Genomic DNA, 26360 nt, shown 5'->3' with positions numbered 1-26360 from the left:
GAGAAGAACTGAGTTCAGGAGACAGGAGGGGAAGCAGGCAAAAGGGGGGCGAGATCCGGGAACTCAGGGAGACACAACCGAGCCAGATGTCCCCGGGAGTAACCTTCAGGATGGAGACGTGGCTGTAGGTTCTGGGACGCGAGGACAGCATGTTCGGGGTGAGGAGTGAGTGGTGGGAGGCAGCGACTGTGCTTTCAGGCACTTGGCGGTGGAAGGAAGAGCCAGTGCTCCTGCGGACGTCATGGCTAGTGGAGAGGCATTCCGCGGGTATCTGCAGAGGCAGGGCTGATAGAAGCTGCTTTATTTCAGGAGGAGGGAGGGGACGAGGTCCAGAGGACAAGCCAAAGGAGGAGCGTGGACCAGGGCGGTGGGCATAGACAGTCCACGTGCTGAGAGGTGAGGACGGTCAAGCTGGTGGTTTCTTCTGTGACGTGGACATGTGAAGACATGGACACACATGGAGAGCGACAGGGGACCGGGGGGGCAGCACAAGGTGCAGGGGGGCAGGCAGGAGGGGAGCAGACGGGGTCTCCTCGGGCTCTGGGGCCCAGGGCAAGGTGAGTGAACGCATGAATTTGATTCCAGCATTTTCCAAGAATGCAAATGTAATACCTCCTTCTGTTTTTCCATTTCCCCCGAGTATCTTGGCTTTAGGGCTCCTTTATCTCTTCAAATCCCACTCTGGAAAAGGCAATGATTAAAATGGTAAGTTCCATCATAAGTAAACCTTGGGCAGGAAACGAGGAATCCGGGAGCTCAGTGATCACCTTTGCGATGAGCTCCTGACATTATTTCGGACAAGCATGGGAGACAAGGGAAAGCCTTCCTCAAATATCGGAAGGGACATCACACAGAAGAAGAGTTTGATGAGTCTCTGTGTCAGCAGTGCAGGGGCCGATAAACACGCTCAGGGAGAGGCTGTGGGCGCAAATGGAGCAGAGAATGGACACTGCAGGCCGCCTGGGGAGTGGCCTGGCTTGGGAACGTGGGACCAGCCACAGGGACCAGCGCTCACACTGGTTGGGAAATGGAAAGGCAATTCCTTTGGATTCTAAGTCTCTGATTTGGAGCTTTCTCTGGCTTGCATTTGACTTGCACACCTGCGGGGGTGGCACTGGCTGGGGCGTTGGGACCCACAGTGGGGCAGGACAGCCTCTGTTCTCAGAGGGCTCAGAGCTGCCCGAGACTTCCCGGTTCCTTCTTTGCTAAAAAGGGATGAAGAGCTCAGGGACAGAGTTGGACAGGCCTTCCTACCCCTCCTCCATCTAGGATGTCAGCCCCAGAATTGCAGCAAAAACTTAGACTCTACAGACTGACTTTTTGTTCCAACCTTAGGTTTCCTAGGTGGCGCTAGTGGTAAAGAACCCAGCTGCCAATGCAAGAGACATGAGAGGTGCAAGTTCGATCCCTGGGTCGGGAAGATCCCCTGGAGGAGGGCATGGCGACCCACTCCAGTATTCTTGCCCGGAGAATCCCATGGACTGAGGAGCCCGGTGGGCTACAGTCCACAGGGTCACAGAGAGTCTGACACGACTGAAGAGACTTCGCACAGCACACGCACTGGGTCCCTCGGCTTACCAGCCAGAGACCTGGAATGAGTTATTCCCTCTGTGCCTGTTTCCTCACCTGTAAAATGGCAATGGTGACGATGGGAGCTCCCACATGGAGCTGTTCTTGGGGTCAAATATGCTCAGAAGAAGGCCTGGCGCACTCAGGATATTTTAGCTATTTATATTATTTAGCGCAGGAGGCAGCTTTTATCTCGGGAAGCTTTATTAATTATTAATAATGTTTCTTTTAAGAACACAAGTCGGTCTAGTTGCATAAACTCATAATAACAGAATGGGGTTGGGAATTGGAAATTCTAGGGAAGAAAGCGACAATATAAAAGTGGATGCCCTGCCTTTCCCTTAACAGCAAAATTAAAAGACCCCCTGAAATCTAGAGTTTACTTGAGTAGTAATTGTCTCTGGGGAGGAGAGAAAAATAGGGGCTTCCAGGGACTATCTCCTACTCTGGGGTTTCAACTCGCATCCCACGGCCACTTTCCCGGACATCAGAGTGGACAGCCCGCACTGACCGTGGGCACACATAAGACCCTGGGGAGCAAGAAGAAAAGGCAAGAAGAGCCCAAGGAGGGTGATGGTCCTACCCCGCCAGCTGGTCAAGAGATGTGGGAGGTGCCCCCGGCAATGCTGTGCAGAGCCCCGTGGGTTCTGCTTCTACAGCTTCAGGGGGATAGGCTGGTCCTTTGGTTGCCTGCCTACGGACAGTACCACATGGGCACAACTCAGGGCATTGCTGTTTCTTCCGCACCACGGGGCCTGCTGAGTCACCTGCCCAACCAGTCATCTGCTGGTTCCCTTTAGGTCAGCCTGGGACTTAGGGAGCTTGGGTCTGAATTCTGACTCTGAGTATTACATGTATGACCTCAGGGAATTTAGGTCAACACACTTGGTAAAGAATCCGCCTGCAATGCAGGAGATCCAAATTCGATCCCTGGATCGGGATGATCCCCTGGAGAAGGAAATGGCAACCGACTACAGTATTCTTGCCTGGAGAATCCCATGGACAGAGGAGCCTAGAGGCCTTAGGGTCACAAAAGAGTCAGAGATGACCGAGCCACTAAACCACCGCCACCACCTGGCCTGTTTCCTCGTGTGAGAAACAGGGATAAGAAGGCTCTTGTCATAGAAGTAAATGGTGCACAAGGCGTATCAGTGCTTTGGGCACAATTAATAAACGTGATTTCTTTTACTATCATCTATCGACATGGGGCGGAGAAGGCAATGGCACACCACTCCAGTACTCTTGCCTGGAGAATCCCATGGACGGAGGAGCCTCGTAGGCTACAGTCCATGGGGTCGCCAAGAGTTGGACACGACGGAACGACTTCACTTTCACTTTTAACTTTTCACTTTTATGCATTGAAGAAGGAAATGGCAACCCACTCCAGTGTTCTTGCCTGGAGAATCCCAAGGACGGCAGAGCCTGGTGGGCTGCCATCTATGGGGTCGCACAGAGTTGGACACGACTGACGAGACTTAGCAGCAGCAGCAGCATTGACATGGGGAGTGTCTAGAAGGGCTATCCTCTGAACCCCCTAGATCAAGGGTCCCCAACCTCTGGGATCCAATGCCTGATGATCTGAGCTGGAGCTGATGTAACCGTACTAGAAATAAAGTGCACAATAAATGTAATACACTTGAATCATCCTGAAACAACCCCCCTACCCTCCCCCGACCCCACACCACCATACCTGGCCCATGGAAAACTTGTCTTCCACAAAACCAATCCCTGGAGCCACAAGGGTGGTACACAGATGGCCAGCACTGTCTGTCCTCTGACTAGGACGGAGGAACCCCTCCAGTGGCCAAGATAGCTGACGTTGCCCTTTTCTCCCATCTCTTCATCTGCTGCTGGGACTCAGCTAAAGCGCCCACATCCAGGTCACCCTGTTGGAGCAAATACCTTCAGACGGCTCAGTTGCATCTTCTCCTTCTCAGTTTGCAGCCTTCTCAGTACCTAAGATCCAAGGGAACAACCTTATAAGTGACCCCCAGCTGTGGACAAGATTTCCGTCTCGCCCTCACTGAGGTTTTGGAAATCTAGGGCCATCCAGAGGGTATTTGGGGGAACCGAGGCAGGATTTTTGTACCCAGCTCCCACTGTTGATCATTGTTTCCCCTTTGCGCCTCAGGGGTTTTTGTTTGTTTTGTTTTTGATCTTTGAAAGGCTCCTGTAAGGATCTAGATATAGAGAAATCAGGACTCCAGAGCTAAAAATGACCTTAGACACCAATTTGTCTGACTCATTGCCTTAAGAAACTAAGCTCACTGCATTACTTTCTGTTTACTGAATTGTTTCTCCCTGGCCCTCCTGACCACCCTTTAAGGGAGGTATTATCAGTATCTCTGTCTATATATAGATAAGCAAATTGAGTGATTTAGTGATGGTTAAGAATATGCACTCTGGAACCAGACTGCTGCTGCTGCTGCTAAGTCGCTTCAGTCGTGTCCGACTCTGTGCGACCCCATAGACGGCAGCCCACCAGGCTCCCCTGTCCATGGGATTCTCCAGGCAAGAACCAGACTGCTCGGGTTCAAATTGTGGCTCCCTTGTTGACTAGCTGTGTGACCTTGAGTGACTTAGTATACCCCTCTGTGTCCAGTGTCCCCATCTGAAAAATGACGCCAACATCCAGAGCAGCGGAGGGCTGAGTGAGGGTCAGCTCATTTTATTGTTGCAGAGGTCCTTCGGCTTCTGTTCCAGACCTCCACGGCAAAGCAAGTATGGCAAAAAGTGAGTCATCCGAATTGTTTGGTTTCCCAGTACAAATAAAATGATGTGTACACTCCATCATTAACTGTGGTCTGTTAAGCGTGCAAAAGCATGACATCATTAAAACCGTGCCTACCTTAATTAAAAAACACTTTATGGCTACAAAGTGCTAAGCAGCATCTGACAATGCGGGGTGGCCACAGACTTTCATATGGTGACCCAAGGACGAAAGAGCAGATGAAACCAAGGAGGGTCTTGGAATGCAGGAGTGGAAAAACCAGACCCTTATCAACCTTCCCTTCCATCCCCAATGTTGTAACTATTAATGAATTCAGGTCCTCCCGACCAGTATAACCTGTCTCCCCTCCTTCCCCATATAGGAACAAGGTATTTGCCTTACTCTTCCCCCCGACCCAATATACCTGCCTCATCCAATCAGCAAATGACCTGCAAGACCCCTATCCCACTCCTTACATCCAGGGTATAAAAAGGAATCAAGGACCCCTATTAAGCGTCAGCTCTCCCTGACCATGAGGAAGCCAGCCCACTGTGCTGGCAGCCACTCTCCCCTCCCCGCTCTCATAAACTTTATTCTTCTTTTCATCCTGCCTCATGTCTGGAAATTCTTTTCCAACCCACACACAGACCACAACATTTCACTTTGCAAAAAATGTTGTATCTGGGAAGTGCAGGAAAGTGAAATGCAATAAAACGCGATAGCCTGTCTTCCTTGAGCCAATACAGAGTAGACTTGTTGATTTCTTCAACACACATTTATTGAGTCGCTACGGTGTGCCTGGCCTGCAAGGTGCTGATGATACGAGGGTGGGCAAAACCAGCGTTCCTTCCCTCATGGACCTTAACATCTAGTGGAGAAGATGGGCGTCGGTGGAGACAGTCACACGCGTGTGCAGTTGTACCACAGCAGGTCCTATGCAGGAGGCACAGTGGGGAAGGCAAGAGTCGGCAGGGCCTCCAGAAGAGCTTCCTTGAAGAAGTGAAGACCACTGTGATGTCTGATGATGGGCTGGACTTAGGCAGCCTGGGGATGGTGGGGTGGGGTGGGCAGTCAGGCAGAGCAGTCCGAGCAGAGGGCAGTGAGGTCCAAGTCCCTGCAGAGGGACAGCACTGCCCCTTCAAAGGCTGCGGAGGCTGGAGCCCGGGGTACTAGAGCCAGTCTGAGGAAAGACCAGTCGGTGGGAGGAAGCGTCTGATCCTTCAGAGCCTCATCAAAGATTGTCTTCATACCCAGAGCAAAAGAAGGATGCTGAGCTGAGACGTGACAACCATCAGATTGGTGTTTTCAGAAGATTCGTGTGACTGCAGCGTTCGGGATGGGTTGTGGGTGACCGAGGGGATGCAGGGATGATGGAAGGAGGACAGGGGTGGGCACCAGTGCGTGGGCCTGGCATTCGGAGGAGAGGTCTGGGCTGGAGATAAAACATGTGCTTGTTGGCAGGGTAATTACAGCCGGGGGCACAGGGGTGCTGCTCTGGGAAGACAGTCTAGAGTCACCTTGTCCCAGTAACCACGAGTCACCTGCAGCTCTTACATGACTAAAACATGCCTCCTCTGAATTTAGATGTGCTGAGTATAAAGTACACACTGAATTTTGAATTTATTTGAATTTTTGCATTTACTATACTAATCAAAACAGCACTTCCCTCATGGCTCAGCCGTAAAAAATCCACCTGCCAATGCAGGAGACACGGGTTTGAATCCTGGGTCAGGAAGATCCTCTGGAGAAGGAAATGGCAATCCACTCCAGTGTTCTTGCCTGGAGAATCCCATGGACAGAGAAGCCTGGTGGGCTACAGTCCATGGGGTCGCAAGAGTTGGAGGCGACTTAGCGGCTAAACAACAACAAGAACAGTATAAAACAATGTGAACTATCTCACTGATACTTTTATATCGGTTGCATGTTGAAATGATAATATTTCAGACATAGTGAATTGAATAAAATATATCATTAAAATGAATTGTACCAATTTCTTTGAATTTTAAAAAAATGTGGTACTTGAAAAAATGAATTACATGTGGGAGGGGGTTAGTGGCTCCTGTCATGTTTTGCTTGAACAACGATGATCCAGGGTGAGAAAGGGAGAGGGTCTAGGACCCAGCCCTGGGAAAGAAGGATGTTCAAAGCAAGATTTCAGACAGCACCTAAGCTACGGGCCAGCAGCTGGGTGGAGACGGTTGCCAGGGACATGGAGATAGAATGCTCACTTCCAGGCTCTAGTCCGTCTGGTTAGCCTGCCTCTCAGGCCCTCAGTTTCGGAGGGTGGAAAGAAGCAGAGTGTTTGATCAAAACTTTTCACTAATCCTGAAATACCGTCCTCCACCAATTCCTCTTTAGCTCTACGTGGACCAAGAGCTCCCTCCCACTGGCCGGGCTAGAAGGGGCCTGGGAAAGGCCCCAGACTGAGGGACGGTGGCTGGTACTGGGTCATGCAGGGAGCTGGGGGAGGAGCCGAAGACCCCTTCCCCTCCGCAGCATGGGTCTGTGGCCGGTGACCCACACGACCAGGGGTGTGGCTCGTACGGCCGCACACACACGCGCAGAACGGGGTGTGAGATGCCAGGAATGGGGGGAGGGGGGTCCCCGGAGCCGATACCTAGATCCACTCCTCTCAAGAGACAACTAAAGGCAAACTTCGTCTAGGACGCGTTTCCTATCTGTAATTGGTAAATATGCAAATGAAAGGCCCACATGGTCTGGCCGGGCAAATCAAGCTCTAGGCGAGCGGCTGGGGGAACCGGCGCTTCCGGGAGCCTGGGCACGGTGCCCCTCCGCGGACGCCCGGGCCGGAAGGCCGGGCGGGCGGGGGGTGCGTCCCGGCCCCCTCGGCCGCCGCCCGGGGGCGCTCCAGGCCCGGACCCGCCGAGCCCCCCCACCCCCGCCCGGGCCACGCGGGCCTGGCCTCCGCGCCCCGCGATGCGGTCGCTTCCGCCGCCGCTTCCAGGCGCGCTGGTCGGTGGGGCAGCCTGGGCGCGCGGCCCGTGGCCGGCCGCAGCCTCCCCCGCGTCCCCCGGCTCGTTGCGGCGGGGCCCTCCGGCAGCTCCGGGCGGCGCGGCGGCTTTGTTCCCGCGACCCGACGGCGCGGGGGCCCGTGCGTCTGGCGGCGGCGGCGGCGGCACTGCAGTGGCGGAGCCCGGCTGGCCCGCGCGCCTGCAGCCGGGCGCTCGCAATGCGCCAGCGCGGGCGCCGCGCGCGCCGAGCCTCGTCGGGCCGGCGGGGCAGCCCGGCCGCCAGCTGCCCCCGCGCCCTCATGCGTTAACTGCTGGGGTCCGCCCCCTCCCCGCGGCCCGCCGCCCGCCGCTCGCCGCAGTACGAGCCGCCTCCCCGCCCCCGCCCCCGCCCCCCGCGCCGCCGCCGCCGCCGCAGGAGAGGGAGGGGGCCGGAGGGAGGAAAGGAGGGAGGCGGTGGGGCAGAGCCCAGAGCCCGTCCCGGGCGCCCGCCAGGAGCTCCGGCCGCGGCGGGAGGCGCCATCCGGGGGCCGCCGGGCAGCTGCCGCGCGCCTCGCCCTCAGCGCCTCTCGCGGCCGCGTCCCCGCCGACCCGGCCGCAGCCTCCCCCCGCGGGGAGGGCAGCTCCCCCCGCCGCGCCGGACCCCCCGCCCCGCCACTCCGCGGAGGGCAGACTCCGTTTTTCCTCCCCGGGAGGGTGTCGCCACCTGGATCGCCAAGTGCGAAGGGCCCGGGAGGCGGGGACCCACCGGAGCACGGTGACCGGCCATGGCTCAAGCGGCCAAACAGCTGAAGAAAATCAAAGACATCGAGGCGCAGGCCCTCCAGGAGCAGAAGGAGAAGGAGGAATCCAACAGGAAGCGGAGGAACCGCTCCCGTGACCGAAAGAAGAAGGTAAGGGGTGGCGGAGGGGGGGCGGCAAGCCTGGAGGCAGAGGAGCCCGGAGGTGGCCGCTGGGGGAAGGGGCGCGGCGGAGCCCGGAGAGACAGGGGGACGCGGGGCCCCGCGGCCGGTCGAGAAGATGTTGCCGAGCGCAGGGCGCGCGGGGCAGGAGCGGTGGAGGGAGGGGGCTTCGGAGCGGCCGGAGGAGGACCGGGCAAGTGGGCTGGAAGGGCAGAGCGGGCGGCCCGGAGGCTGAGGGCGCGCAGGAGCCCGCCCGCCCGCGGAGACCTTTCAGCACCTTGGACAGACACCGCGGGCCCGGCGCCGCCGGGAGGAACTTTTCCGCCCCCCAACCCCCGCAGTCGGCGCGGGGTGGGGGGCTGCTCGCCGTCTCTCCGGGGCTTTCCAAGGAAGCCGCTTTAGGAAATGCGGCCCCGGGCTCCGGAGACCTCTCTGCCCGCCGCCTCCCCGGTGACCCACTCTCGGAGGCGCGGAGAGCCTCCTTCCCAGGTCTCTGAATGGTGGGGCCTCTGCCCTTTCCCCACCCTCCTTGAACCCCGGGAAGCACCTTGACTGACCCTGTGGGGCCCCGGGGCAGAACTGCTTAGCCTGGTGGAGGCGGGGGACGGGTGGGCATTTGGCACCGTCTCCAGTTCGGGTCACTCAAGATGAGCAGCGGATGACCAAAGGAACTTCCCTTTGGAAGCCTGCCGTGAGTGCTGTCCAGCATGGCCCAGGGGCCTGGTCAGAGAACAGGTCTCCTTTCTGTGTAGGAGTCGGTTGGTGGTGGGGGCGGGGGCTGGTAGTGACAAGACAGCCCCCATAAAGACCCAGACCCCTTAGGGCAATTGCTGTCTGCTCAGCACTCTGGGTCTGGGGCCTTCCTACCCCCAACTCAAAGCACCTTTTAATAAAGACACGTTTGGTGAGAAACACTTTCACTTGTGAAGGGAGGGAGTCAGTTGACTGGGCGAGGGCTCCAGTTGGGGTGTTTTGGAACCCCCCACGGAGGAGGCCAGGTGCCTATGGATGCGGTTCTTTGGCTTGGAGACAGGCCGAACTTCAGCTCCAGCAGAGCCATTTTAACCTGCGGACGGCAAGCTGGGGCATGGCCTGTGAACCCATTGCCTGGGAATGTGGCCCTCGGGGTTCCAGGACTGAGGACTGAGGACCAACTGAGACGCTGGTCTTGGTTGAGAAGGAAACATTTTTTTATTTCTTGAAATTGGCTACCTCTGAGAAAGAAGTTTGAAGCCTGTGGTTGAGAGCAGCGTGGGGACAGGCTGCCTGTGGGTCCTACTCCTCCTCGTACCAGCCAGTCGGCAAGACCCACATCCAGCCAGTTCCTCGAGATGAAATCCAGGAGCAGAGACGTTCTCTGATTGCACCCCAAGTGGCCGGTGCGCTAGGCTTTCCTATACCCCTTCCAAAGGCAGTCTTCCTCCCTCCCAGGGATTGCCTTCTCATGTGTAAATGGTAGTCGCACCAAGGCACCACCACTTTAGCAGGACCTAAAAAGAAGCCTTCTCCAAACTGACGGGGAGCGGGAGTTTGGGTTGGTGCCACTTAGAACACTCCATCAGGTCCTTCTGCTGGGTCTGAAATACTGGAGCCCATCTTGTGAGTCAGGCCGGGGGGAAGTCTGGTTATATCTGACAGTGCTCACCCACTTTCTTGGCATGAATGTAAACTTCTCCTTAGGAAGGCGTGTTCTCTATTTCCATCCCTGCCTCATGCTTTAGGAGCCAAGCCCATCCTCTCCCAAACTGCTCACTCAATGTTTTTATCCCACTTTTTGCTCCCCAGCCTCTTCCTTGAAAATATATATATATTTTGAGCCAGAGTCAAAACAAAACTCTCCCTTTCCTCTCTTCTGAGAATTCTTTTCATTCTCTGTAACTCCCTTCAGTATAAATCTGAATCCCAAATGCCTGCAAGACACACATAGAAAAGCAGCAAGTCCAATATTCTTTTTGTTTCTTAGTCTGGACATTCTTGGTCAACTTAATCTCCATGTCAAGTCTAGCTGATAACATATTCCACACTCCCCCCCTCCCCCAACCAGTTGGGTTATTTTGTTTTACTAGCTGGTCACAGCATACTGCGTCAGTAAGCATTTGAAAATCTTCCACACAGATTTTCATTATTTTACGCAGTATCCTGGGTGCTAGGAGGGATACAGCAATAATAAGGAAATCTGAATTCAAAGTGATAGCGATGCTATAAACTCTTTAAGGGATTTTTGGGGTAGAGGGGCACTAAGGTACGAGGTGAGGTGTCGGGGTGCTGCGTTTGTGTTTTGTAATGCTAGTGAGTTCTTTTTGCCATCGGCCTATAAAATTTATAGCAAAAGGCAACGTCTCAAGAAGGTGGCAGGCCCTTGGGGAAAGGTGAGGGAGGCACAGCAGTGCAGAAAGGCTGGTTGGAGAGGGTGGAGGATGTGCGTGCAGGAGCTGGTTGAGCAGATGGCCGAGGTGGGGGTGGGAGCCCAAGGGAGGGTTCACATAAGGTGAGGTCTTTGTTAGACCCATTTTTCACCACCGAAGTCATGGTTTGAAGCGAAGTATGTTAAGACCGAGCAGCTGAGGACTCTACCCTGGTCACCCCAGACTCGGGGACGCTGTGGAACCACCCTCATCTCAGCAGGAAGAAAGAATTCACACATGCAGATAGTCGTTTGATGCCAGTGAACTGGTAATTCAGGGGAGTGTGGAGCTCAGCAAGGGCATTCTGGATTTACGGAAAGGGAAGGCGTTTGTCCCACGGGTAACCTACTTATCGGGGCCTGACGGAGCAGAACCGCAGCGCTCCCCGTTTGTAGAAATCATCACGGTTGTAACTTCAGCGGTGGTTGCAGCTTTTACAGTTGCTGGTATTGTGTGGGAAGGCGCTGGCTGAGGGGTGCTGTGCAGCGGCCCTGGAGGCTGCTGTTGTGACGTGCTGACTGACACAGATAGAAACCACCTCGACGCAGGGAACTGAGCTCAGACTCTGTAGCTGGAAAAAGGCCTGCATTCTTCTGGGGCTTCATTCAGCTTTCTGCTTGTGCAGCACACGTCCTCATCAGATGCCTGCTGTTGGAGCTGCAGCTTTTTGGAAAAAAAAGAAAAAATAAGATCCAGTATTTATGATGCTGACTTGATAAGTCCCCTGCGTCTGAAGATGGGGATGGAAGTAAATAGATTGCAGGGCATGTGTTAAGCAGGCATTTGCATTAAGAACGGCAGCTCTCTAGGGCTGGAGAAGCCTTGGGCATAAGGATATGTGCACTTTTTCTGCCTTCTTGGAGCTTGAGGTTGGGAGACGAGGATGAGGAGTTTGGAGACGAAGGTGAGGTGAGGCAGAATTCAAGAAAGGGGGAGGGGGAAGTGGGAAGAGGGAGGGAGGCAGACAGAGAAGGGGGCTGGAATCTCAGCCCTACTTTAAGGGGTGACCCTCAGCCTGCAGCACCTGTAAGTGCCCTGGGGTGGCATTTACTGAGCTTTCTCCTCGTCTCTTATTCTGTCCATCTCCTTCATCCTCTGATGTTGGTGAAGGAGGGGACCAGGCCCTGTTCACAGCTGTCCATCTGATACCCAGAAGGCATGCCATGAATGTGGGGGTGGTGATGGGTGGGTGAATGGGTGGGGTCTTATGTCTGTCTCTGTTCGCCCAGGTGGTTTTTGGTCATCACTTGTGTTAGGTGAGCAATGCGCTCTTGACTATCTTCAGCCGGCACCTGAAGAAAGCCCGACTTTTCTTTCATTCCTGATCACTTTGCAAACCACCCGAGCCTTGTAGGCAAGCAGTGGAACCATCTAATTTTTTGGTGCAGTGACTTCTACCACTGAGCCTGCAGTTAGTTCCTTGCAGGGTCCCTGCTGCACTAAATGTCAAGTGAGTTTAGCCATTTGGAACAGCAGTGTTTGCACAGGGCCCTGAGGAGCCCAGGTGAGGATACAGAAAGGAAAAAACGGAAGCCCGGGAGCAGAAAGTGGCCATCTCTGCTTAGCTGTGCAGACAGTGTTGTCGGCCCTGCCGGCCTCCACAGCTTCCTCCAGGGCCCTGGGCCTTCCTCACGCAGTGGGCGAGGCCCTGCTCCTGGACTGTGGAGATGTCTTCCGTTGATCCAGTGACTGGAATCACAGGGAGATTTAGGGGGACCTATGGGAGACTGTCGGCCCTGCCGCGTGGCCAGGGTTTGTTCCCAGGAAGAGGGTGGGATGGGGTGGGGAGGCGTGGGTGAGTAAGAATGGGATGAAGGGCAGGAAATTAGGCAGGAGGGTCCTGTGAACCCACCTTTCCCATTTGTAAAGGGTCCCGAATGTAAACTTCTGCTGGTACCTCCAAATGAGTCTATGCGTTCAACCCAAGAAGAACACACAGGATCAGAAAGAGGCATGTTCCTCACGCATCCTTAAACCAAGGTCCTGCCATGAAATCACCGCAGTAGTGTATGTCGCAGTACGCCTTGATATTTGTATATGAAATCTCCATTTGGCTTTTGGAAAGCATCATGATTGCATGTTCGCTATTAAACGGACTCATTTATTTAGTTTTGAGCCTTTAAATGTACCATGACTTGGGTAACTGCCACCTTGGTGTCTCTTATTTTAGTACCCGGGGAGCCTCATTACAGGGACTGGCCTTGCTCCTCTCTGGGTGCTGGGAGGCGCTGGCACTGGCTGAAGATGCGAGAACTTTCCTAACTCGCTCTCTGGCCATCTCCCAATCCAGGCCTCCCTCCCTGCTGCAGGGGCAGTTTTGGTGGGGCTGTTCCCTGGGGGCTACCTGACGTCACCCTCAACCATCCGCTAGACCCAGAGAGCAGGGTCTTATGGGCAAAGAAGGTGTTACACCCCTAGTTGTATCCGGCAGCGTGTGGTTGGCACATCGCAGCCGCTGCTCAGAGTAGGTGGAGCAGCAGCTGAAATTCAGAACCTGGAGCAAGGGACCTCCCTGCCAAGGGGACCAGGAGCCAACCCTTGGACCCTTCTCTTCCTCGCTAGTTCTGCTTATCTCCTCTTAATATGACAAAGTTTATATTTTCACCTCAGTCTAAGGACTTGCTTGTTTGTTTTGGAAAGAAGGGGGAAAGAGTTGTTCAGTTCAGTTTAGTAGAGTCAGACATGACTGAGCGAATGAACAACTGAACTGAAGGACTCTTCCTTCCGTCTTTCCATAAAAACAAGCAAGCCTTAGTGAGTGGGTTCCATGTGCCAGGCAGTTTTCATGTATGTTGGTTCATTCCCGGGCTTTGTCTCCATAGGGTGAACCCATCAGCCGTTCCTTCCTCCTTCACCATCAAAGCCCATCACTCTTCAAGAGAGCTTTCCTGAATCCTCCATCACTCTTTCTCTGTATTCTGGGTTGCCCCAGCCTTTGTTCTGGTGCGTGTGTGCACGCGCATGGGTATGTGTGTATGAGACATGTGTTCTTATTTTATCGCTTCTACTAGATTATAAGCTCCTTGAAGCCCAAGCCAGAGTCTTTCCACGTAACCACTCAACAAATATTTATGGCTTGAAATGATTCAGGAGCTACATTTAACTGGTTCAGAAGTTTTTCCCTTGGTCTTTGTATTTGATGTTTGAAGAGTTGGCCTTATAGAAGTAGAACCAAGTAAATCTGGGTTTTTTTTTTTTCCCCTCCCTGAATTATTCCAACTAAAGCTAAGTCTGCTGTCATCAGTGTTTTGGTTTTTGGAAAAGACAAATATGCTTTGCTTGGCTCCATCTCGCCATTCCTGGTTCTTGAAAAGCAGCTCAAACATCTACCTCGTACAGAGCGCTGGGCTGGGAGTCAGGCGCCCGGATTCTGGTTTCAGTTCTTGTACTTACTGGCCACCAAATTTCTTTGAGCCTCAGTTTTCTCCTCTGTGAAATTGAAATGAGAATAAAGGAGGTGTATTTTGTAAACTTTAAAACTCCTGTCTATTTAAGAGGTTACAGTTAGTAACATAATAATGTTTGTTAATTAAATTATTCTTTCTGATGAATTCAAAGCCAAAGCTCTGGCCCAGACTTCCAGTGGTGGTGTGAAATCTTGACATTGGCTTGGCAAGGCCAGCCCATTATTATTTCATTGCTGGTAAATGAGAAAAAGGATACTTTAAATCATTTTCTCCATTTCATTTTCAGGAAAGAAATGAATTTCCTATTTTGACAAGATTTATTATCGCGGGCTTAGTTATCTCCATGGGTGCAGTCTACAACTTTGAGATGGGCTTTATTAAAGCCCTGGGTGACAATTACAGCTGCCTGCCAAGAAAGGCACATAAACGGGGTTCCTGAACTTTCTGAGAATACCATCCCTGTTAGGGCCCTGGCTAGTAAATCTGGGGTGTGGAATATTACAGACAATGAAACATGTGTTGTTATGGGCAGACTAGACTCCTCCAGAGAAGACCCTGTGCATCTCAGGAGTGTAGGCCCAGCACATCCTCCAGGAAAGGAGAACTTGCATGAGGAACTCTCAGGGATAAAGCAGAGACCGAGTGGCCGGCCAGTTTGAAACCAAAAAACCTTTTGTTTCTCCTTTTCTGCCCATGTGGCCAGGTGCTTTCCTGAGAAGAAAATTTTCCTGTGTTTTTGCTAAGGTGATAATATTTTTGCAGTGTCAGTTAATGCCTTTTTATCCATTTCAGGGCATCCTTGGCCATGACAGCTGCAAACACCCTTCTTTGCTTATCCGAGGAGGGCCTGTATGTACTGAGAGGCTGTGGGTCCTACGGGCATTGTCTCGCTGGATCCTCTGACAGCCGGTGACCTCAGAGCCGGGGCCTGGCTCCAAAACTCATTCACAGGCCTCTGCGCTAGGCTGCCTTCTTAGCTGTTTGTTACATCCTCGGTGTGTTCAAGGCTACCAGGTGCTGGGAGGGGAGTCAGAATGCCGGTACTTTTCCTGCCTACGCAGGAAGGATTTGCACGTTAGAGGGAAAGCTGCCGGTGTGGGAAGTAACCCAAGGAGGCTGAGAACAGGGACCAGTGATCTGGGCTCAGGACGGAAGCACTGGCGTCTGGATGCTAGGTGGGTAGTGGGGTCCACAGGCTCCTCTGAATGTCCCTGGAGCAGCCCGTGGATGGTGAAGACCCCTTTGAGGCCTTGGGTTAAGACAAGGGGCCGGATGATGAGTGACTCCCAGGGATGCCTGCTCTGTTTCCATCTCACCTGCCTCACAGAACGGTCCTTTCTCCCTTTACTGCCTGTTTTAGAGGTTTCTCTTCCTACCGGTGGTACAAGTGCTAAAGAGTCCGCCTGCCAGTGCAGGAGACGCGAGAGATGCGGGTTTGATCCCTGGGCCAGGAACATCCCCTGGAGAAGGAAATGGCAACCCACTCCAGTATTCTTGCTTGGAAAATTCCATGGATGGAGGAGCCTGGTGGGCTACAGTCCATGGGGTTGCAAAGAGTTGGACATGACTGAGCATGCGCCCGCCACACTTCCTGCCACAGAGCTGGCATCTTCTCTGTATAATCATTTAATAACGTGCTTCTACATGGAGTTATAGTGAAGACGTGTCTCCGTTTTCATCCATTCTCCCTAACTCTCCGGAACTTTTGCTTTCTTCTGGATGCCTGTGAGGTCCTGGGCCTCTATGTGTAATGCTTGCCAAGACCTCAACTTGGATGTGTGGGAACAGGAACAGCAGGGCCAGACTCTTGCCCTGAGTCCCTCCCTTGAATCTCTGTGGTTTCATTTTCCGTTCCTAAGAAGTCCAGTGGGCTAAGAGGTGCTCATGAAGAGCAGTGCAGTCAGAGAGAAAACAGGCTCAAGGGATGAAAAGGCACAGACTAGCCTTAAAGTCGAGTTGGGAGAAGTCAGGGTGGAGTCAGAGGAAGCATCCCAGGAAAGGGAAGGAAACGAGGCACTTCATTATGGACTGGCTGGAGCCATGACGCCTAACCTAGTTCTGAGATGGAAGGGATAGCCCCAAACGCTCACGGTGAGACCCATAAGGAAAGAGGGAGGAGAGAAAGAAATGGTCCCAGCAGCTCCCCTACGTTGCCAGTCTCAGAGCCACCCTGGGGAGAGGGTTTGACACGGGCAGACCTGCCCCACTGCCTCCCTGCAGAATCGGCCACTGGAGGTGGTGGGGCCAGGAGCCCGCCTGTGCAGTAAGGTCCCCCAGGTGATGATGCTTCCATAGAGCAGCGTGGAGGCTCTGTTCTAGCAGATAGACAGGAAGCAGCTGGTGGATGTGGCAAGACCAAGGGAGAATCGAACCAGCAGGTGAAGGGAAGAGAGGAGAGGGTAGGAGGTTTGTCTGGACTTTTATTTGTTCTGTGTCCACTTTCCCAAAGGAAGTGGGGAAGGAAGGGTTGACTTGAGCACTGTGGCCAGTCTTGTGGGAGTAAGCCTGGCTGGGAGTAGGGTCTGGGGAGGCTCTCTGGGGGAGAGGCTGGGTCCTCATGGACTGTTGAAGGTCAGCCAGGTGATGAGGGCCAGGACATTCAGCTGAGTCCACAGCAAGGGCGGAGGGTGAGCCAGTGCGGTCTGGAGACAGAGGTGGCCCAGGACCTGTGAGCCCAGTAGCAGGAGCTGAAAGAGTGCAGTCGGGAGGACAGGGGGAGCTAGAGAGGAAGCTGAGCTGGGGCCAGGCCAGGGCCAAAGCCCAGAGGAAGCTTGAGGAACTCCAGAGGGAAGTGTGCAAAGCTGCTGTGCCTCCAGGGCAGAGGTGGGTCAGGATAGGGCAGCTGCATGGTGAGCAGGGCATTGAGAACGCTGAGCAGTGGTCCAGAGGAGGGTAAGGTGGTCATGCTTGGCAGCCAATGGGGATGGAGAGTATGACAGACTGTAGACATCTGGGTGGTGGAGGAAGTTGGTCTTTGTGAGTAATAAAGTGGGTGTGAGTAAGTAATCAGGGCTGATGCTGTGGGTTTCTTCTGGACATATGTTAACACATCCACGTGTGTGTGATATGAAATGGCAGCGAGGCCTCGTATCTGACTTGGTGCTGGGGTGGTTAGTTGGTGGTGCCCTTCATGAGCTGGGTGCCCTTCATGGAGCTGGGTGCCCTTCATGGAGGGGGTGAGGAGGAAAATGATGAGTCCTTTTTATGGAATCTACAGTCTGTCTAGTCAAGGCTATGGTTTTTCCAGTGGTCAGGTATGGATGTGAGAGTTGGACTATAAAGAAAGCTGAGTACCGAAGAATTGCTGCTTTTGAACTGTGGTGTTGGAGAAGACTCTTGAGAGTCCCTTGGACTGCAAGGAGATGCAACCAGTCCATCCTAAAGGAAATCAGTCCTGAATGTTCATTGGAAGGACTGATGCTGAAGCTGAAACTCCAATCATTTGGCCATCTGATGAGAAGAGCTGACTCATTGGAAAAGACCCTGATGCCGGGAAAGATTGAGGGCAGGAGGAGAAGGGGATGACAGAGGATGAGGTGGTTGGATGGCATCACCGACTTGATGGACATGGGTTTGGCTGAAATCCGGGGGTTGGTGAAGGACAGGGAGGCCTGGTGTGCTGCGGTCCATGGGGTCGCAAAGAGTCGGACACGACTGGGCAACTGAATTGAACTGAACTGAACTGTTCGTGAGCTTCCTGGGGCTCATGTGCTGGAGGGGGAGCTAATAGGAAGTGTTCTTCAATGTCGGGGGAAGCTGTCAGACTCCATGGGAAGGAGAGGAAAGGCCCTCAGTTCAAGCCTGAGCTCTCCCACAAAGCCCTGGTGTGCACAGCGTCTGAGAGATCGCCTTCATTAAGGCCCGTGCACCCCACAAGCCTGCAAGACTAGGCCTGGGGGGGAGCTCAGGCATTGACTGGCGGCTACTCATGCTTGCAGGGGAGGCCCAGGCAGAGGTGGACCGCAGTGGGGACAGGACTTACCATCTCAGTTCCCCGCCAGGCCTTGAATCCAGGCCTTTGGCAACGAGAGTGTGGAATCCTAATGCCTGGACCACCAGGGAATTCCCCGTCACTCTTTTTTTTTTTAACTTTATTTTCGGCCGGACCGGATCTTCGTTGCTACATGGTGGGCTTTTCGCTGGTTGTGGTGTGCGGGCTTCTCACTGCAGGGCTTTTGCTGTGGACTGTGGGCTCTAGGGCGTGTGGACTCGGTAGTTGCGTTCCCAGGCTTTAGAGCACAGGCTCAGTAATTGCGGGCTTAGTTGCCCTGAGGCACGTGGGATCTTCCAGGACCAGAGATCGAGCCTGTGTCTCTCGCGTTGGCAGGCGGATGCTTAACCACTGGGCCACCAGGAAAATCACTGCCACTCTTAAAGATGTTACCTCGGTGCCATCACCCAAGTTGTGAAATGCTATGCGTTCATTCAAAATGATGCTTAAGAGAACAGGTTTTTAAGAATATGCTTCTAATAAAAAAGTAGGAATAGGCTTCAGCTGTAATAGCATTTAAAAATGTAATGTAATTAAAAGACAGAGAATGCCTTGCTTGTCAAGGAGGGTCCCAGGCCTCCTCCGCTTGTGTGTCTCCTGGAGACGGAAGCTGGCGTGGATGGATGACCTCTCATGCCAGTAAAGAATTCCAAGGTGATGTGGACTGGAGCCCAGTAGGTGACAGAATGTTCTGGCGCCAAGTGGAGCTGGACTGTGGTCCTGAGAGTCCAGGCAGCTGGGTCTTGGCATGGGGAGCTGTCCATTGTAAACCAGCCTGAAAATGTATGTGTGTGTGTGTGTTGGGTGGAATGCTCAATTCCACAGCCAGAGTGATCTTCCAAAAATGCAAATCAGATTCCAATACTCCTGCCTTTAAATCCTTCGCTGGCTTCCTAATTGCCCTTAAAATAAAGTCCTAGAAGTTTACTCCAGCGTCCAAGGTCCCCAGTCTAGCCCAGAGCTGCCTTTCCCATCTCATCTCTCCTGCAAGCTGCACTCAGCTGTCCTCCGACCTTCTTCTAGACTCAGGATATGTACGTGTTCTTTGCCTTTGGGCCTCCCGTTGGCTGAGTTTTTGGCCTCAAACACGGACGCCAGCTCCACTGTCAGAATCAGTTTCAACATCGCCTCGCGGGTGCTAGATGAGGTTAGGCCATGCTGCCCAGTAAGGAGGCCAGGAGATTGTATGGACCACTGTGTATGCCAGGAGGGCATCTTGGGTCAAGATGTCCGAGCTGCAGAGACGCGAACAGTGGCCTTGGATGGAGTCAGGTGGCCCAGGGACTGTGTCCTGGATGTTTGCTAACTGGGTGACTCTGGGCAAGGTTCTCAGTTTTCCTCTGAGTCTCGGTTTTGTCATTTATAGGGCAGAGGAAACATCTACTGGACAACCACGCAGGGTTATTGGAAGGACTGAATGAGTTAATGTATGTGAAAGTGTTAGTTGATCAGTCGTGTCTGACTCTTTGCAACCCCATGGACTGTAACCCGCCAGGCTCCTTTGTCTGTGGAATTCTCTAGGCAAGAATACCAGACTGGGTTGCCATTCTGCTTCTGCAGGGGATCTTCTTGACCCAGGGATCATACCCAGGTCTCCCACATTCAGGCAAATTCTTTACTGTCTGAGCCACTAGGGAAGCCCCCAAGCACCCGACGTACAGTAAGCACTCAATACCTGCCTGTCCTATGCCTTAGTTCCTGCTTGCACCCATCTCCCCCCTCCTCCATGGGGAGCAACCAATGAGATCCAAGGCATGACCCTTAATAGGCTCACGGTTCCTTTCCAGAGATGGCCATCAAGGATTCCTCCCAAGGTTAGTATGCTCATCCAGCATTACTGCCAATTTCTTAAATGAATTAGGAAAAATGAAGAAATGTGAGCCTGATCTCAAATGCCAGTGAAAGCGAAGAATCAGAAACAGCCCAAGTCAGAAAGATGTCCAAGTCTGAAATGTCGGTAGAGTTGCGTTGAATCTATGGAGATGTTACTTTCTCCTGTGGTGTGGAGGTTTGGCAGATCCATTCACTGCCCTTGGAAAGAGGTGGTTTGGTCTCTGCCCCCTGGGAAATGAGAAGACCGCTGTGCCGATCCCAGCTCACGGCGGTGTGCATGGTGCACAGGACCCAGTGCCCCTGTGGACGTGGAGCCGTGTCCTGGGAACCACAGTGCTGCAGCCGGACCTCGCACTCTGCCGTCGGTGGAACAGACTATAGTTCAACAGTTGGCCTTTTTTTCACGTGATCTTCTGGCTTGTGTGTGTGTGTTGTGGCCTGAGGACCTGATTCTTGAGCATATCTGCCTTTGAAGGACATCTGGGTTACAAGCTGTAGGGTTGAGTCTTAGCACTTTAACCCGCTTGTCGATGTTGCCTCACTCACAACAGGACTTGGAAGAGGCAGATGGAAAGAGCATCTTTCATGACTCTGAACCAAGATGAAATGACTGTAGCAAGGTGAACGCAATAACACCATTAGATTCTTCTAGAGGAGTGTGTGACGGTCTCTCGCATGAACTTAGCTTCCTCCACCCAGTTTATGCCTCCACTGCGCCTTCCGGAACCTCCAAGGTCACCCTTCCAGTCCGGCCTACATCCTTTCTCGTCATGAGCCCTTCTGGTTCCCTCTTGTCACCTTTAGGCTAAAGTCAGGCTCTTCCTCACGACTTCTGAGGCTGTTCTGACACTTCTCCGGCCTCAGTTCTCCACCTCTCCGTTCAGTTCAGTTCAGTCTCTCAGTTGTGTCTGACTCTTTGTGACCCCATGGACTGCAGCACACCAGGCCTACCCCATGGACTGCAGCACACCAGGCCTCCCTGTCCTTCACCAACTCCCAGAGTTTACTCAAACTCTTGTCCATTGTGTCGGTGATGCCATCCAACCATCTCATCCTCTGTCATTCCCTTCTCCTCCCACCTTCCGTCTTTCCCAGCATCAGCATCTTTTCTAGTGAGTCAGTTCTTCTCATCAGATGGCCAAAGTTTTGGAGTTTCAGCTTCAGCATCAGTCCTTCCAATGAATATTCAGAGCTGATTTCCTTTAGGCTGGACTGGTTGGATCTCCTTGCAGTCCAAGGGACTCTCAAGAGTCTTCTCCAACACCACAGTTCAAAAGCATCAGTTCTTTGGTACTCAGCTTTCTTTATAGTCCAACTCTCACATCCATACCTGACTACTGCAAAAACCATAGCTTTGACTAGATGGACCTTTGTTGGCAAAGTAATGTCTCTGCTTTTTAATATGCTGTCTAGGTTGGTCATAACTTTTCTTCTAAGGAGCAAGCATCCTTTAATTTCATGGCAGCAATCACTGTCTGCAGTGATTTTGGAGTCCCCAAAAATAAAAATAAGGTCTATCACTGTTTCGATTGTTTTCCCATCTATTTGACATGAAGTGATGGAACCAGATGCCATGATCTTAGTTTTCTGAATGTTGAGTTTCAAGCAAACTTCTTCACTCTCATTTTCATTAAGAGGCTCTTTAGTTCTTCCTCGCTTTCTGCTATAAGGGTGGTGTCATCTACATATCTGAGGTTATTGATATTTCTCCCGGCAATCTTGATTCCAGCTTGTGCTTCATCCAGCCCAGCGTTTCTCATGATGTACTCTGCATATAAGATGAATAAGCAGGGTGACAATATACGGCCTTGATGAACTCCTTTCCCTGTTTGGAATCAATCTGTTGTTCCATGTCCAGTTCTAAGTGTTGCTTCTTAACCTGCATAGAGATTTCTCAGGAGGCAGGTCAGGTGGTCTGGTATTCCCATCTCTTTCAGAATTTTCCACAGTTTGTTGTGATTCACACAGTCAAAGGCTTTGGCGTAGTCAATAAAGCAGAAGTAGAGTTTTTCTGGAACTCTCTTGCTTTTTCAGTGATCCATTGGATGTTGGCAATTTGGTCTCTGGTTCTTCTGTCTTTTCTAAATCCAGCTTGAACATCTGAAGTTTCATGGTTTATGTACTGTTGAAGTCTGGCTTGGAGAATTTTGAGCATTACTTTACTAGCATGTGAGATGAGTGCAATTGTGTGGTAGTTTGAGCATTCTTTGGCATTGCCTTTCTTTGGGATTGGAATGAAAACTGACCTTTTCCAGTCCTGTGGCCACTGCTGAGCTTTCCAAATTTGCTGGCATATTGAGTGCAGCACTTTCACAGCATCATCTTTTAGGATTTAAAATAGCTCAACTGGGATTCCATCACCTCCACTAGCTTTGTTCCTAGTGATGCTTCCTAAGGCCCACTTGACTTTGCATTCTGGGATGTCTGATTCTAGGTGAATGATCACACCATCATGGTTATCTGGGTCATGAAGATCTTTTTTGTATAGTTCTTCTGTGTATTCTTGCCACCTCTTCTTAATATCTTCTGCTTCTGTTAGGTCCATACCTTTTCTGTCCTTTATTGTGCCCGTCTTTGCATGAAATGTTCCCTTGGTATTTCTAATTTTCTTGAAGAGAACTCTAGTCTTTCCCATTCTATTGTTTTCCTCTATTTCTTTGCACTGATCACTGAGAAAGGCTTTATCTCTCCTTGCTATTCTTTGGAACTCTGCATTCAAATGGGTATATCTTCCCTTTTCTCCTTTGCCTTTCACTTCTCTTCTCTCCACCTCTTAAGCAAGGGAACTGGTTTAGAGGGCTTCTGAGACTCTTCTGGGCTTCCTTGGTGGCTTAGATGGTAAAGAATCTGCCTACAATGCAGGAGACCCAGGTTTGATCCCTGGGTCAGGAAGATCCTCTGGAGAAGGACATGGCAACCCATTCCAGTATTCTTGCCTGGAAAATTCCATAGACAGAGACGCCTGATGGGCTACATTCCTTGGGGTTACAAAGAGTTGGACATGACTGAGCACGCATGCACGCAATTAAGACTTTTCTGGGGGAGTAAGGGTAGTTCCATGAACATGTGAATTTCCAAGGCCTCAGGGCAGCTGGCCTGCAGTGGCTGAAGGTGTGCCGGGTGGACACTTGGGTGCAGGAGGCCCTTGGGTGTCGAGGTCCAGCTCTGATGGACCCCAGACCTCTGGGCACAGGGATGTTGGCACCAGGGTGGAAGGCTGCATAGCTCGAGGTGCTGGCTCAGTGTGTGGACACTCATCCCCTCTGACGGGTCACCCCCATGAGGCTAGCACTGTCGTGGGCAGACCAGGGAGAGGAGGGCGTGCTGGCGAGGGCCGGGGTCACGCGGGCTGCCGGAAGGCGGCCGTGCTCAAGGTCAGCAGTCTGGTCCTCTGGGCGCAGGGCTCATCAGGCAGCCCCCGTGGCTCCTCAGACTCCTTGCTGTGGCCAGTTTGGTGCCGCCTCCTATGTTTAGCACGAGTGCAGCCTCTGGGAGGGCAGAGGGCACCTGCCAGGTGAATAAAGAATGAGAGCGCGGGCACCTTCTGTTTTCAGAGCTTGGCGAGGGAGGCTGTCACCTGCTTTCAAGGTCATGAGCAAAGCCAGCCTCCTCCCTGAGCTCGAAGGAGCCCAGGAGGCCCTGACTCTGATGGGGGAAGGGGCTCCAGAGGTCCCCACCGCCTGCCGTTTCCTGGAAAGCAGACGCGGTAGACCCCCAGCCCAAAGGACAGGGGACGCGCCACGGGATAGATACGTCCTGCAGTTTGTCAGCCCGTGCTGGCTCTTCAGAGACTCGGCTTTTAAAGCCGAATTACGTAATTTTGGAAAATCCCTGCTTTGTCACCTACTGAGTTCCCAAGGAGCCAAGATTTTCAGAAGTTGATGGTGATGGTGATGGTTCAGTCGCTAAGTTGTGTCCCACTTTTGTGGCCTCAAGGACTGTAGCCCACCAGGCTCCTTTGTCCATGGGATTCTCCAGGCAAGAATACTGGAGTGGGTTGCCATGTCCTTCCCAACTCAGGGTTCAAACCCATGTCTCCAGCATTGGCAGGTGGATTCTTACGGCTGAGCCACGAGGGAAGTGCTGTTTTATTAGTATAATAAATGCAAAAATTCAAATAAATTCAAAATTCAGTGTGTATTTTATATTCAGCACATCTAAATTCAGAGGAGTCACGTTTTAGTTATTTAAGTGTTAGTTGCTAAGTTGTGTCCCACTCTTGTGAGCCCGTGGACTGCAGCCCTCCAGGCTCTGCTGTCCATGGGATTCTCCAGGCAAGAATACTGGAGTGGATTATCATTCCCTCCTCCAGCGGATCTTCCGGACCCAGGAATTGAACCTGGGTCTCCTGCATTGCAGCTGGATTCATTACTGGCTGAGCTACAAGGGAGAGGTTGGTCTCCCCCAGTTCAGCCCCAGACGAAGCTCGTTTACTTTTTTCAGCCTCTGTCCCCCGTGGTCCTTGCCTTCTTCGGGGAATGCAATGCCCCAGGCCCTGCAAACCCATCCTCTTTTCTCCAGGGGCTGGGAGGGGAAGGAGCGACGTTCCAGGAGGGGGATGGCCAGGGCAGGGCTGTTGTTGGACTAGAACCTTCTCCAGTGCTTGTGTCATCTGGGAGGTGAGTGCCTGGGTCTCAGCCCCCAGAGAGCCCCACGGACAGTGGCCACTGTCACATGGAGCTGGGTGGGTGGCCAGCAGGGCCCGTGAGTTACTTTGCTGTACTTTTGGCAGCTGGGCAGAGAGGCAGGTAACAGGTGTGTCTCTTGGGGGAGGACAGTGAGCCTGGGAAGACTCAGTGCGGTTCACACCGTCTGGACATGCCTGTGCTGCGTGTCTTCAGACTGTCTCTCTCTGAAGTCCTGGAGTCTGTAACAAGCGGGCGGTAGCAGATGTAGCAAGTGGTGCATTGAAATCCATGTTGCGTTTAGTTTTCCACATCCCCCAGCTGCCTAGCCTGCTGCCCGCAGGGACGCAGTGAGGCCTGGCCATCAGTGGCCGTATTCTCTCTGCTGAGGAACAGGAGGGACAGCAGGGGACGTGACTGACCTGAGCCCACTCCACTCGGGAGGCTGGCTGAATGGGCCATTATATAGGACCTTGGAGGGCTCAGGAAGGTTAAGTAACTGCTCCAGGTCACACAGCTGATCAGAGCCAGGGCTGGGGTTCACACCAACTGCCTGATGGGAAAGCCTGCACCTTACCGCCTTTAGGACTGTGATGAGGCTCAGACAGAATGAAATACATTCCTCAGGGCGGAACCGTGAGGGGCTGGAAATGGAAGACATTTTAAAAGCCCTTAGCACTGAGCTTGGAGGTGGATGAGACCACCACACAGGTCAGTTCCATGACTCTGCAAGATGAAATGTGTCCCGTTCTATGCGGGCCTCCAAACCATGTGGTAGAGAAGGCATGAGCCCTCCCTCGTGAAGACTCAAGACGCACAGAGACCTGGAGATGGATACAGAGAGACGTCCAAGGCAGTGCCCCAGCAGTGCCGGCTCGTGGGAGCGTGCGACACTGAGGATGCTGAGACATGGCTGGGCGACCTTGGGACCGTCGCTTCACCTCTCTGAGCCTCTCACCCGTAGCACAGAGGGCCTGGACTAGGCCAGCTAACACAGCGTCTTGGAAGGGACCTTGGAAATCTCACTGCCCTGCCCCTTCGTGGGGGGACCGTGGTCCAGAGACAGGAAGTGGCTCATCAGATCACACAGCCGTTCCTAGTGGCCCAGCTCACGCTAGAACCAGGCCCGCAGGCTCGACTCTTGTGTGTAAAAGTGGCGAGAAGTCCCTGCCCTTACAAGCTGGGATTCGTTGAGCATGACCTGGTAGGAGGAACTCAGAGAAGGGCTGAGGGACTCTGGTCCTTTGGTTCTATGTGGAAAGAGCCCTGCCACGTCCAGGTAGCAAGTGGGAGAGCCTGCAGAGATGGGGTGTTTCCCCTGCACTGTGGGCGGAGGGCCCTGCCGGGCACCCTGGCACAGAGAAGGCTGCCAGGGGGCTGAGTTTGGGTGGAGAAGCCTGAGCCTTCCCCAGGCCGGGTGGACGGAAAGGTGCTCTGGATGGATTGTTCCCACGAGCCCTCAGCCGCTGTCCTAACTAGTGCTCTCCGGCCCTGCTCGGGACCTGTGCGCAGCCAGCCACAGCCTGCTGTGGATGCTGGGTTTGTTCCATGCATCCGCAGCCTCGGGGGCACGTTTGTGAAGGACACCTCCTCATTCTATACGCAGGAACTGAGGCCAGGGCAGGGGTAGGGAGCCACTTCTCCCAGGCACACGCATGAGCAAGCTCTGAACCTGGGCCTTCTGGGTTCTATTGGGAGGCAAGGCCTGGTTGCCCCTTGAGTTACCAAGTGCATCTATCTGTCTGTCTGTTATCTATCTTGTGCTGTGCTGTGTTCAGTCACTAAGTCGTGTCCAACTCTTTGCCACCCTGTGGACTGTAGCCCGCCAGGCTCCTCTGTCCATGGAATTTTCCAGGCAAGAATACTGGAGCAAGTTACCATTTACTTTTCCAGGGGATCTTCCCAACTTAGGGATCGATCCCACATCTCCTACATTGCAGGCAGATTCC

General features: G+C 53.1%; 1 protein-coding gene across 9 annotated transcripts in view; it reads left to right on the top strand.

The window, feature by feature from the left end:
• Nucleotides 1-7866: 7866 nt before the first annotated feature.
• The window catches only part of ANK1 (ankyrin 1), a 241341-nt gene continuing 222847 nt past the window's right edge, over nt 7867-26360 (top strand). For 4 of the 9 annotated variants that reach the window (XM_027530145.1, XM_027530137.1, XM_027530144.1 and 1 more), the window contains exon 1: nt 7873-8141. In XM_027530145.1, the coding sequence (XP_027385946.1) occupies nt 8016-8141 (126 nt within the window). In that variant the 5' untranslated portion in view covers nt 7873-8015. Of the gene's footprint in view, nt 8142-26360 lie in introns of all 9 variants that reach the window. The other 5 variants (XM_027530146.1, XM_027530143.1, XM_027530138.1 and 2 more) reach the window with 5 other exon arrangements.

This window comes from Bos indicus x Bos taurus, chromosome 27 (genome assembly GCF_003369695.1).
Source record: "Bos indicus x Bos taurus breed Angus x Brahman F1 hybrid chromosome 27, Bos_hybrid_MaternalHap_v2.0, whole genome shotgun sequence".
Classification (NCBI taxonomy): Eukaryota; Metazoa; Chordata; class Mammalia; order Artiodactyla; family Bovidae; genus Bos; species Bos indicus x Bos taurus.
This window is presented reverse-complemented; position numbering and strand designations above follow the sequence as displayed.